Source organism: Lampris incognitus, chromosome 1 (genome assembly GCF_029633865.1).
Source record: "Lampris incognitus isolate fLamInc1 chromosome 1, fLamInc1.hap2, whole genome shotgun sequence".
NCBI classification, from domain to species: domain Eukaryota; kingdom Metazoa; phylum Chordata; class Actinopteri; order Lampriformes; family Lampridae; genus Lampris; species Lampris incognitus.
This window is the reverse complement of record NC_079211.1, coordinates 105374133-105387820: the sequence shown is the minus strand read 5'-3', so window position 1 is coordinate 105387820 and position 13688 is coordinate 105374133. Positions and strand designations below refer to the sequence as shown.

At 46.1% G+C, this 13688-nt stretch overlaps 1 protein-coding gene across 5 annotated transcripts in view; it reads right to left on the bottom strand.

Annotated features, from left to right (window-relative positions):
• antxr2a (ANTXR cell adhesion molecule 2a) overlaps positions 1 to 13688 on the bottom strand; it is a 129427-nt gene that overhangs the window by 63864 nt on the left and 51875 nt on the right. For 4 of the 5 annotated variants that reach the window (XR_008810750.1, XR_008810752.1, XM_056286670.1 and 1 more), the window contains 2 exons: positions 10802 to 10969; positions 10376 to 10456 (listed from right to left, as the gene is read on the bottom strand). Coding sequence is in view for 3 of the 5 variants with exons in the window: in XM_056286670.1 (XP_056142645.1) it covers positions 10376 to 10456; positions 10802 to 10969 (249 nt within the window). In the remaining 2 variants the exon portion in view is untranslated. Of the gene's footprint in view, positions 1 to 10375; positions 10457 to 10801; positions 10970 to 12352; positions 12496 to 13688 lie in introns of those variants that run through there. The other variant, XM_056286688.1, reaches the window with a different exon arrangement.

The following is a 13688-nucleotide window of genomic DNA, read 5'->3' as shown; positions in this document are numbered from 1 at the left end:
TGCCCAACGATGCCATAAAAAAACCTGCCTACCCCAGCTTTAAGTACATGTGCGCAAAATGGATTGGGAGCGAAGAGATTTAGAAGTATGGCAAAACAAAAGTTAATCCAGAGCACGAGAGGAAGAGATCATTGTTAGTCTTACAATGCAGATAAATGAAAAACAGCTTATTTTGTTTGTTTGTTTGTTTGTTTTTTCTTTTTACCCGATGGCATGTTGCTGGCACACTAGTTTTATCCATAGAGCCTACATATTACATATTAAAATCAAATTCCAAACATTTTCAAAACCAGACAAATTAAAAAATACAAATCATAATAAAAATAAAACTCCCTGTTTGATTAATCAACAAATTTCAAATAAATTCATATCAAATCTCTTTCAGTGTCTATATTAGGGCCTTTGTGTCCGCACACAGTATTAGCGAATGTGGCTATGAAAATGGGGCCCCAGAAAATAATTTCTATTTTGATTAATTTTTCTAAATAAACAATGAACTTTTCCTGGGAGCAGTTTCTGAAATGTCATATTCAGTGTGGCCCAAACAGCTGAAAGCTAAAATATCCTGAGCATCTCTATAACTAATACTATATCTGTAGCCCGTGCAGATATTTCACCCTGGTTCAGATTACACATAAATGACATAAACCACTTTCACAGGCACAATATCTGTACTCACAATATTCAATGAATATTGATAGTACTACTGCAAAATAAGCAGATATATTAAAACAACAAAATCAACTACAAATATTGATTAAAATCACAACTCTTACTATATATTTTTTTTTTGCATAATTATATTCTATTCTATGTGTATTTTCTCTGTTCTCATGTAAAGCGATTTTTGTTGCATTTTCATATATGAAGTGTCATGTATTAATAAAATTTGACTGATTGATTGATGTGAAATGGAAGAAAAATGAAAATCGAACAACAACAATTAAGACTTCTGGGGAAAAAAATGTGCCGATTTCTGTGGAGCCAGGAGTTACATACCTCATTTCATATCTGTCTGACACACTACTACTTCCTCCAAACACACACACACACACACACACACACACACACACACACACACACACACACACACACACACACACACTTCCTCGATCCAGCACTACCACAAACAACAATTAACTTGTTTTCTCCCAATCAGGAAAAACACACACACACACACACACACACACACACACACACACAGGGGGTCCCCTTCATCGGTAATCCTGTTACCAGCCAGGTCCAGCCCTAGGCCTGCCGTTTGGCGTGGGGGCCATGGAAATGAGGGGGCAGGGTGGCCCGAGCAGATTAACATGGCGGCCATTATCAAATTTACAACCAGTCGCACAGACATCTGCCCTACTTTTCCTCGGTTAATGTAAAAAGAACTAATCTGGTTAAGGCCCATAATTCTGCGGCGCTCTCCGCTATAGTTAAAGCTGTCACTTCTCTTGTGCGGGGAGGGGGAGGCAGCTGAATAGAGCTGTCACACGGTTACTTGTTAGGGGGTAACAAGGCCGTCTACTGATAGCACTAATGAGGCAACGAGGTCTGCAGCCCCATGCAAACCATCGCTCCATTTTTAGGCTGGATTCAGACAGAATCAGGCAACTGCGGCGCCTTGTGCAGCGGGGTGGGCGTGTCACTACACGGCCCACTGCGATCAGTGATCGCCGCAATGAGCCCTCGCAGCAATCACGGCCCACGTGGGTGTCTTCAGTCTGACTGCCGGCTTACGTGATTGGCCACCGCAGCTTGACGTCGGGTTCCGTTGCGGCAAAAGTTGAGTCTGGCTCAACTTTTTTGTCAGACGCCGCTGTGTTTTTTCTTCCCTTTTTTTGCAGAACCCCTCCTGCGGCAAGCATTGCCGCAGCATAAACGCACTACCCTCATTCAAAATGAATGGGAGGACTTGTGTTTTTGACGCATTGCCTGATTCTGTCTGAATGCAGCCTTACTCTATAAAAGGGAGAACGGCTTTGATGTGCTTAGATGAGTGCACTGAAACCCTATTACAACTTTGGAGTGTATGGCGCTCTCCTAAGATCCAAACATCTCGGGTTTCCTTAGAAATGATCCATAAAGAGTTCCTTAAAGGTCCCTACATATGTTACAGGTTCACACGAGGACCATCAGTTCTGGTGATGCTGATTCAAAGAGCAACCTCATCAGGTTCCGCTACAGTTCCTACATGAAGAACTCTGGCGAGTTCCTCAAAAGCAATCTACTCAGGTTCCCTTAAAGTTCCTACATGAAGAGCTCTGACGAGTTCCTCAAAGTCAATCTACTCAGGTTCCCCTACAGTTCCTACATGAAGAACTCTGGCGAGTTCCTCAAAGGCAATCTACTCAGGTTCCCTTACAGTTCCTACATGAAGAGCTCCGACGAGTTCCTCAAAGTCAATCTACTCAGGTTCCCCTACAGTTCCTACACGAAGAACTCCGACGAGTTCCTCAAAGCTCTGTTATTTTTGATGGGTGTAGGCCAACTATTGTACCTATTGTCCAGCTGTTTGCTGGTTTGAACCTCAAAGCACGAGCAGTGCAACAAAAAGCAGTACTGTACAAGCTCTCCTCTCATCATGCCAACAAGACCAGTTGAGAAAGTCTCGACAGGCGGTAGCTAAACATCAAGCTTGGCCGCTGTCCGATTGTAATTTCAGGTTTTGTGTTCACAGTTACCTGCAGCCCTGTCCCAACACTTCATTATTTGCAACGCTTTGGTTTAATTCAAATTACCCCGATTAATCAGGAAATTTCATGCTCTCTGATCTAGGCGTTCATTTCAACTTGATGTTGTTTCCCAGATTGTTTAACTGTAATTAAAGCCTTTTATTGTGAAATTAAGTGTTATACATGTTCAAACGGGGCATTTATCTGTGTGACGACAAACACTAGCCTGATTCCAAATATTATTTAAGCCACATAAAAGTATTTTTTCATGTAACAGCCCACCTTGCACTTGTATTGTGTTAAAACAGCTGCTAATACTTTTTGTTTTATAGAAGATCCAATTTACTTTATTGTTATAAAGTAAATTGGCTCTGCTATAAAGCTTCCTTATCCGATGAGAGGGTCTAAGGACAGGATGTTGTGTTGCTGTTAAGCCCACTGAGGCAAATTTGTAATTTGTGATATTGGGCTATACAAATAAAATTGATTTGATTTATACAAAATTCATCCATCCATCCGTTATCCAAGCCACTTATCCTGCTCTCATGGTCACGGGGATGCTGGAGCCTATCCCAGCAGTCATTGGGCGGCCGGCGGGGAGACACCCTGGACAGGCCACCAGACCATCACAGGGATGGATGGATGGTTATACAAAATTCATAATCTCAGTAGCTAGCAGACCATTCCTCTAACTTCCAATAAGTGAAAACCACAAAACTTGATTTTTCAGAACAATTCTTCTTGTGGATGGTCCAACGTGCAACAATAAAGTCGCACTTTTGGCAACCAAAGTTGGCACAAAGCCTAACGTGGAGTTGACTCAAATGTCCATCTCTGAGGACGAGTGAATTTTAGTTCAAATCCTTTTCAGCACTGAATAAGCAGATGTCGAAAGTAACAAGAATAATGTTTTCATGCCATTCAGTGTCTCATAAAAGCCAAGCAAAACACAAAAAGACAGCGAGCGAGAGGGAGGGAGCGAGAGAGAGAGAGCGCGAGTTCAAGGCTTTCACATCAAGTGAAGGCTAGCTCTATCATACACACTAGAGTGAATGGACCAAGTATACAGAGGGAGAAGCTTAACGCCTGCCTTGTGTATGAGACGGGGCCCAGTATTGGGCATGAAAAGGAGTCTTTTTATTTACTAAATCCCAGTATAACTAACACCGTGGTTATACGGAGACTTTGTTCTTCGCATCACTTGGGTTTAGTCTCCCTGTGTATCACTGAGGATGTAATCAGCCAGCTGGGTTTCCAATGTGGCAGCCATTTTACTTGTTGGAAGTCTTCCTGGTGGCGTGCTGGGCCTATGGTGTGATGGCACATCAGACTGGTAGCGAATCTACTGTTCACTCCACGGCCTGGTGTTAGCCCAGACCTTAAACCTGATTCTACTGTAAAGAGGTGCTGAGACGGGCCACTCTTCAGGCTTCACCACTACTGAGTCTAGGGATGGTGATGCTTCAGTCTTGGAAGTCCTGTTATAGTCAACATGTAGGAGGTACAAACAGTCTGAACAATCTCCCTCTGCACAAGTCTTTATACAACTATAACACCACACTATTTCAAGAGAAAAACGGAGAGGGGTCGATTTAGTTACCTTCGTTCATTTTCTGTATCGTATGATCTCATTATCTACCCGTCAACTTCTCACCTCCAGGAAGACATTTTCCCTCGAAATTTATTTTTCAACAGTTTGTATTTTCACCAAGCTTTTCTTATTTACAATTTGGCAAAAACATCTTTTTGAAAGTGGCGATTTTCAGTCTACCATTGACTCCATTGTGTGAATGGTGTAATACTTCAGTCTTAGTCAGTGAGTCACTGACAGTGAAAGTTGAGTCCATTAACTCATTTACTATGAACTGGCTCTCGGTCTTTACAAATCGTAAAATCTTGGCTTTGAGCATCCTGACATAGTGCTGCAGGAAGGAAACAAATCCAGTCACCTATGTGTGTGGCATCAGATGGCAGCACTGCTACACGAGTACCGTTACATGTCAAGCTGCTAGATCCAGCCGTCACCTCGACTCACAGCAGGCCTCAGCTTATGCCGATGAAACTCCGTCTCCTTTAACAGCCTCTCATCCCTCTCCCTCGTCTCCACATCACCCTCTTTCTTACTCTTTCTCCCTCTTCTTCTTTCTCTCTGAGGGGCTGCATGGCTCAGGAGGTAGAGCAGGTCGTCTAGTAATCGGATGGTTGCCGGTTCGACTCCCGGCCCCTGCAGGGAGTGTGCCTAAGTGTCCTTGAGCAAGACTCTGAACCCCCTAACTGCTCCTGATGAGCAGGTTGGTGCCTTGCATGGCAGCCTCCACCATCGGTGTAGGAATGTGTGCGTGAATGGGTGAATGTGAGGCGTACACTAGAAAGCACTTTGAGTGGTCGGTAGACTTGAAAAGCCCTGTATAAATGCAGTCCATCTACCATTTACATGTCGTTCCTGACTTTGTTCATGATGAGTAAAACTGAACAAACACAGCGACTGGACCAATGAAATGGAGGTGAAGGGCCATATGTGCCAAACAGGGCAGGAATGAGAGAAAATGGGAGCTAAGAGGAGGTTTATTGAAGGGGGTTGAATATATGCAGGGCTGATGTGACATGACACATCCTAAATAATAGCCAGAGCACCTGTACCACAAGACATGCAGGTTCAAATCCTCTCCCTTCTCACGTCTGCAGGTTGAACCTCGTTCCACCTCAGCCGATTTCAAGAGGATTTAAAAATCAAATCTTCAAGATCTGAGGATGCCTGGGTCATATTATAAAATAACAATAAGCGACCAAAGACATCTCAGATACACACACAGGCGTAATAAAATTTGAAGGATTTCAAGATGAGGTTGGATAAATACGCCATAGCGGCGGTTGTTGTGGGAGCGCTGTCAGTTAATACCGTCACCCCCCCCCCCCACGCACTGACACTCAGCCCACGTACCCCCGCCACGTGGAACAGAAATCCAAAGAGGAACTCCACATGGAGAAACTGAGGAGGACGGGTGTGTGAGCTTTTCTTTCTGGTGAGAGGAGAGGACACACAGTCCTCAGTCTATGGTGGTCATGCATCATTCATCACACACCCTGTTTGGACATTTCGTTGATGGCTGGTTTTGGAAAACAATTCCTGTTTTGTGTGTCAGAGAGCAAGAGAGAGAATTCAGTATGAACACACACATACATACACAGGCACAGACACACACTGCAGTGGTGTAACAAGGCCTCTCTTCCATTTTCTCTCTCGCTGGCCTGCCACCTTCTCCTACGTACCTACTCGTCCCCAGCCGATCCGCAGCCAAACTTGGCGGCAGATGTTGCCGTGCTAAGTTGGCTCTGAAGTGCCTCCCTGGCTCCCCGGTCTCCCCGACAACAGAGTCAAACAACATCAGATCTCTTTATTTGTGCCTGGGGCAAGTTCGGCAGTGCAGCTGTGTCCACCCCTGCTCTACCTTTGGTGTTGGAGGCCCTCGGGCGCTAAATGTGAGACCAGAAAAATATATAGGGAAAAAAATATTCCTCCCTCTCCCTCGTTTTTTTCTGTGTTTCCGCTGCATCTGCTGACAATCCAGCAGTCTGGCTCGGGGCACGTGGCAGCGGGGGAGCGACACGGCGAGGGGAGGCTGCTCTTGTGGGAAGGGGGGGGGGGGCGGGGGACAGACACCCGGGTCCCAGTGCTGAACAGATGTCCGCGACAACCTGCTTCCTTACACCTGTACGAGTCCTTGTAACCCCACGGATGCGGCTCGCTGAAAAATTCATGACCCCCGAGGACTGCTGTCGGCCATCAAAGCCCGCTCGCCCTCCCTGCTCTCTCTCCCCCTTCTTGTGCTTCTCCCTCTCTTCTTTCCCCCTTTCCCCTCCTCCTCCACGTTTTTACAACACTGTGGTCCATCCTGCCATCTCCTCTCACCTGCCGCTGGCCAATGGGGATACAGCTGGCCTCCATGCCAATAATACATGTTCAGCAACAAACACGGCTTTTGTTTTCTCCTTCCTGTGGCAGTCTTTTTTTTCTTGCTACTTCTGTCTTCTGGCAACCAGTCTACACAGCCTTGTTCCTTCACAGGAGTGGACCTCATCTTCACCCCCCCCCCCCAACTAATCAGAAATAATGTCTGTCCCCATGTCACCCATCTTGGCCAAAACTACTAACAGGTTAGGTACAAGTTACCTTTTTTTTTCTTGTGTGGATTTTTCCTTTTTTCCCTCCCCAATTGTACTTGGCTAATTACCCCACTCTTCCGAGCCGTCGCTGTCACTGCTCCAGCCCTTCTGCAGATCCGGGGAGGGCTGCAGACTACCACATGCCTCCTCTCATACAAGTGGAGTCACCAGCCGCCTCTTTTCACCTGACAGTGAGGAGTTTCGCCAGGTAGCGCGTGGGAGGATCATTCCCCCCCAGCCCCCCCCCGAACAGGCGCCCCGACCGACCAGAGGAGGCGCTAGTGCAGCGATCAGGACACATACCCACATCCGGCTTCCCGCCTGCAGACACGGCCAATTGTGTCTGCAGGGATGCCCAACCAAGCTGGAGGTAACACGGGGAATCGAGCCGGCGATCCCTGTGTTGGCAGGCAACGGAATAGACTGCCACGCCACCCAGACACCCCATAAGTTACCAATTATAAACAATTCGATTATTAAACTGAGACAATGGAATGGAAAAGCATTGCAATAGTCAGTGTCAGCACTGTATGGTCCCTCTTGAAGCTGGTTTTTCCAAGTTAGTTTTGAAGCTGTGTGTTTTAACTCCCCTTACTCCCTTGCCTCCCAGTTGTAAGTAAATTGTAAAAATAAAATGCCTTTGGACTGCAAACTAACAACTGATGAAGAAATTCTGACTCTGATGTATTAAAGCTGAATTTTAGAAAATCCAATCTCAGTAGAATGACTCCAAAATAACTGCTGCCAGAATAAGAATTGAGTTTGTGTGTACTGGCTCCGGCCCCCACCAAAACACTCTCCCACCACTTCAAGAAACCCAATGCAAAGGCACGTGCCCGTCCCGGCCTCCGATTGGGTAACCTGTGTATGCACCGCGTGCATCCTGATCAAGGCCTTGAAAGTAAGGCTTTGCGCAGTGGTTGGCATCTAAATGAAGGCTGCCGGCGGTGCCAGAGACTCCCACTACCTGGCAGGCCGCCCGTCTTTCATGTCCTCCTCCTTTTGTCTAAGTGGCAGTAGAAACAACTGGTTTCCTCACAGCAGCTACTGGGATCCGTTTTTCTTTTTCAAATTCGCTGGCCCCAAGTGCTTGGTGCAACCCCACGTCAAGGAAACATTTACTTCCTCCTTCTTTGGGGAAGCCGTCAGCGTTAACTTTGGAAAAAACAAATTCTGCCTTGTTGTGAATAACTTCGCTGTCACGCAGTTGTCATTGCAGGATTTCCTTTGTGTTATCCACAAAAGCGGGTGATCTGTATCACCCAGTCGCATCACACCCACCTCCACCTATGACAGCCTGCATCCCAAAGCAAGTTCAGGCCACATGAGCTGGAATGAGAGTGAAACCAAGCTCACATCACATTTCCTTTCAAGTCAGTGTGGTTGATGCTGTTGCCCAAGGCGACAGCCAATGAGTGTGCAGCTCAGGGTGATGATGCACATCAAGTGTTTTGCTCAAGGACACTCTGACCAGCCACACGACTGCTGGAGGGGGATCGAAGTGGTAATGTATGGTGGTGACGGTCTGTTCTGATGAGTAATACACCGGCTGAGGTTGTTAGAGAGTGAAAAATGTATGGTGTGACATCACTCTGTTGGCTATTAAAATACTCATATGGCTCCGCATTCTTTCATTTTCTATGTGTGTGTGTGTGTGTGTGTATGTTTTCTCTGAACTACTGTTGTACTGGTCCATCCACCCCCACATCCCCCCAGAGGGTGCGTTTGAAAAAAAATCACCTGCTGCTCCCTGCTGGTACAAGAAACAGCCTCCTAACTACTTGAGTTACAACTACCTGAAGACATTAAGGTCTGTTGCAAAATAATCCAATTTACTTCATCTGTAAAACATTCAACAAGGAGCAGCTTCCAATGCCCTTCATGCTGGATGAAAGCATGAAGAGAGATTTCTACAGTAGCTGACAGAGTACACATTCACAAGCGTGGCAGTTAGCGACATGAAAATATAGTGCACTTTAAAGCAAGCTTAGTGCAAAGCCGAAAACGTAGTTTGAACGCTCGGGAGCAGTGAATCCATCTGCAAATTATTGCTAATTTATTCTATTCGCTCTGGATTAGATATTCAGCTCAATTTCCACAACAGATGGTGTGGCTTTGCGGATTAGTTATGCCCTTAAAAAGACCGGGAGATATATCAAAACATCTGGTTAACCTTGACTCTGTGGAGGCCGAGCAGGCGGCTCTTTTTAAGCGCCGCTGGGATGCCGAGCGTTCATCGGTTAGCGTTGGTTTCATACTCGCTGAGGGAGGCCTGAGAGACGTCGGTGGAAGTTGCAGACTTTGACCATATTAGGCCGTCCTTGTCGCACATCCTCGAGTGAGGCTGTGCAGCTGCTGCTCATGCATCACTCCATTAGTGAACAACAGCGCAACGCCAAACACTCTCTGGCCGCTTCCTTTGATTTTTAGAAACCAGCGAGTGGCAAACACAAGTTTACTCCATCCTTTCCAACCGTCACATAACACGGTACTGACACGCCACAGGGTTTTTCACGTGTGATAACTGCTAAAATGTGATTATTACTCAGATTATTCAGTTTAGCATTTCTCCTGCATCATATATATTCATGCTACTGTTTTCTTACACTGTTATGTAGTACCTCCAAGCACAACACCAGACATGAGAACACCGAACGGCAGAATATAATCTCCGAGAAGTTTTTAGATCCTATTTTTCTTGCAGTGTGCACATTGCGGTGTGTCTTTTTCTACTTTACGATGTGTTTTTGTCCCTCCATCTTTGATTCCCACCAAGATGTATTCCTTAGAAGTGCAAACCCCTCCAGTAAGGCGTAACCCATGTGTGCGGTTATACTGCAGGACAACGCCGAGCCGAGTACAGCTGGCCGCTCCGAAGGACCCGTAATCACAACACAAAATGTCCTTAAGTGCATCCTGGCTTTTAAACAAGGTCGCCCACACTTGCGTGTACAGTTCAAGGACACAATAAAGTGCAGAAAACAAAGGCTGCCAGAAGTGGCTCTCCAATCACCATCGGCATGGCAACTGATAAAACATGACAAAACTGTGCTTTGTAGGAGTTTGTGTTTGACAAATGAGATTTCTCAACTGTGACCACTTGTGTAAACGCCTGTATAAATGCATCAGGCGTCGCTACCGAGGTGATAAACAAGAGTCACTGGGACCCGGGCCAACCACCCTCACTGATGTCTATGTAAGGCAGGTTGGAGCATCACAGTGACCCGGTCACTCGTTTGTGGAGACGATCTGACTCACTTCCATCCGAGCTGAAGGTTCTGAAATAAGATGTTTGCTGAAGAAGTCGTCTGTTTATCTAAACTGCTGTACGAGTGCCAGACGGTAATGAATGAACTGTGACACACAAACCTGACCAGGCATTTTTTGTTTAAGTATTGTGTTTTACCCCTTTTTTCACAGGGGCTTTTCTTGTGCTTGAGGACAGTTTTCTTTGGTTCACTAGCGGTTTGGACCAAGGGTCAAGCAGCCTCAGGGTCTGGACTGAGACTTCACCTCAGCAGGTATCTCTGAAAGCTTACCTTGTCTGCAGAGGTTGGACGCATGAGGGAAACTCGGTCATACTGTCGCCGCAGCAAAGCCCACAATGCATCGACACGGCCCTGATGGTAAAAAAAAAAAAACACACACACACACACACACACACACACACACACCAATGCCTTTCATTTTTAAGACAGATTTGGCTCTGTATTCGGAAAGTATATATACACAATTGATGAAAAACAAGAAAAATAATGTGTGCAGGTGAAACAAACAATGAGTAGAAGAGTAAAGAAAGTATTTAAACTCGAGAAAAGAGTGGCAGAAATGATGAGAAAATGAGACAAAAGTCGAACTGATTGAGTTTTCATGCCAAGTTACACCTGTGTAAACCTGTGTGTGTGTTGTGTTTAAAAACAGGATGTGGTGTGTTTAGCATGTTAGGCAATGGATGCTGAGCTCACCTTGATGGGGGTGTACCATTTGTCCTCGGTGCGGGTGAAGGTCGGGGAAGGTTTGGGAGTCCGCTTGATCATGGGCTCCTCTGCCTCCTCAGGGATGGACACCACGGCGTTCTTGGCCTTTTCCAGCCTGGCCCCCTCCTCGGTGGAGCCCTTCTCTCCCCAGCGGACCTGCACAGCCCAACAGGGACGCCTCAGCTGATGTTGACTCAGTGTGTTTGCTGGGCTCAAATGCTTGCAGTGGATACACTCAGCGGAGTTGGCCCCAGAGGGAATGGAACCCCTAACCGCCATTGTATTAGCGCCGGTAGAAAACCCTAACAGGACATTCACAAGCTGTAAACATTACTGAGGTCGAGCTTTTAACTGCAGGCTGGGATTTGGTTCCCACATGAGGAACTGTTTAGAGAAAAGGAAAGTTTTCCTGCTCTTTCAGCTTTGTGTGTGTGTGTGTGTGGGGGGGGGGGCTACAGACCTGCCGCCCCCTGAATTCTTCTAAAACTGCTTATATTTGCATTAAAACGAGTTTTAGACCAATTGCACAAATAAGATCTACCATTGATCACCTGCAAAGCCACGATGTCCCCCTGCTGCTATGGCACAGGGGACATCGTGGCTTTGCAGATGATCGATGCATCTTGACAGTGGAAAGGCATAAAACCTCCAGTTAGCAGAGAACCATACAACTGCATGTGGAGTAGCGCCCCATGCTCTAAACAAACACGCAAAACCGAAACCCTATAAGAGGCGTCCTGACGGACGACCTAGGTGAGGTGAGGAAGCTCTATCTAAAACAACCATGAGCAGTCAAAATGACCACTCGTAATTTGTGCGTGATCATGCGTGTCATGTCAGTATTTATGACGTGTGTTGGTCGCATTCGTGAAGTTCATTGCTCTGTCCTATAGCGTTCTCCAGTGCAGAGTAATAGCCTAAACCTGATTTTTGATTATTGCCAACGTGTCTGGTTACAGACGCCGTTACAGACGCACCATAACAACCACCGAGGCATTGCAGTATTTACAGGCGTTGGACAGCGGCCATTTTAAATTGTTTGAAAAATAGTATTAAATTTGTTAAAATATTAATTTTTGGTGTCAGTTTCATAACAGACATACTAACATATGTAATGCATTAATATCTCAATTGGGTATTTATCTTGACAGAATATAGAGTTTAAAAACCGTGGTGGTCAAAATGACTGCCCATGGTCGTTCTAGTAGTTTTTAAGTTCCGGTCGTTCTTTGGGACCGTTTTAATATTTGTTTTCAGCTCTTTTTTTACATTTCATGTTTTATAGGCCTTGTTACGTTTGTTAGATTAGCAATATGTGTTTTCCGTTTTCTCAGGTAATATTTTCACTTTTTCAATATTGCTATTCGAGTTCGACCATGTCTCTCTGAAGTTTAAATTATTTAAAAATAGTATTGTAGTGGTTAAAATGTTGATTTTGGTGTCAGTAAGTTTCCTAACAGACATACTAACATATGTAATGCATTAATATCTTACCTGGGTATTAATCTTGACAGAATAGAGTTTAAATACCAACTGCCATTTTGACCGCCCATGATCGTTTTGGGTAGGAGTGAAATCCCGGTGGTTCTCGTGTTAAGCGATAACAGAGTTTTAAATCAGCTGATTATAATTCCAGAAAGACATGTGAGGGACATCTACAGCGGACAGATGCAGAATATGTGCTGGAGGGGTTTACAAAGACAGTTGCCGCATTCAAAAAGCACTCACAAACGGAAAATCTGTTGACTAATCAACTCGTTTTCGCACAATGTGTGTGAGAGTGTAGGCATACACGTGTGTGTGTGTTTGTGTTGTGTGTGTGAAGCTCTCCTGATTTTTAATGGAATTCATCACATCTGTTGTGCGGAATAAAAAAAAACAAAACAAAAAACACCCACACATGGATGGGGAGGGGTGATGAATTAGCGACACAGTCTTCAAGCTGTAGGTTAAGCCTCGACAATATAGAACAGATTTTCAGAATCACTTCGGTGACATATCCTGGGCCCGCAGTATCACCAAAGAACTGGGTCTGCTGAATAATAGATACGGTGTCACCGTCGCGTGTTCCTCGTGTGTTTGAAATATTGGGAGGAGCGGTGGCAGCAGATGGGAATGGTGGGTTCTGTCGGCATGCTGTTTTACATGGAGATGCAGAGAGGAGGACAGGTTGATTTTAATAAACACCTCTCCCCATGATCTGCAGGATGGATGGGCCTTTAGAAGTGGAGATGAGCTGTCTGAGACAATCAACCTGCCCTGGTAAGAAGAAAGAGGCGCAGGAGTCGAGGAGCAGAGGAGCGCTGGAGCCCCACTCGCAGCTCGCTTACACTCGTGAGGGAAAAAAAAAGCCAAGAGGTAGGCGATCCCAAAGGATTCTGGGAAAATCCATCCACGCCATCCACTTTCCTCTAGGCTGGGAAGTGATGGGGGGGGGGGTATGGCAGGAGGTGGAAGGCGAGGCGAGGGATGGGGAGCAGGGAAGGGGTTTGCCTTTAAATCTGATTCCCACTAGGAGGGCAGGGAGAGGAGGCGTACAACAAAGGGGCTGCCAAGGTTCGGGAGGTGGGGGTTGAAGAGGTGTGTGAGAGTGTGTGCTTGTGTGTATGAGAGGTGTGTGTGTGTGAGAGAGACAGAAAGAGTGTGTGTGTGTGTGTGTGTGTGTGTGTGTGTGTGTGGAGGGGGGTAGAGTCAGGAACGTCAAGTAGACAGCAGCACTCAATCCTTCATCCCGACGATGACTTGATCCAATCAGACCTGGATGGCCAAGGACGAGGGGATGGCAGGGCCTGTCATGTTGGAGTCATCATGAGGCTGACGAGGCTGACCGGCACCGCTCTCCCCCAGCCCAGCCCCCCCCCCCACCCACATACAC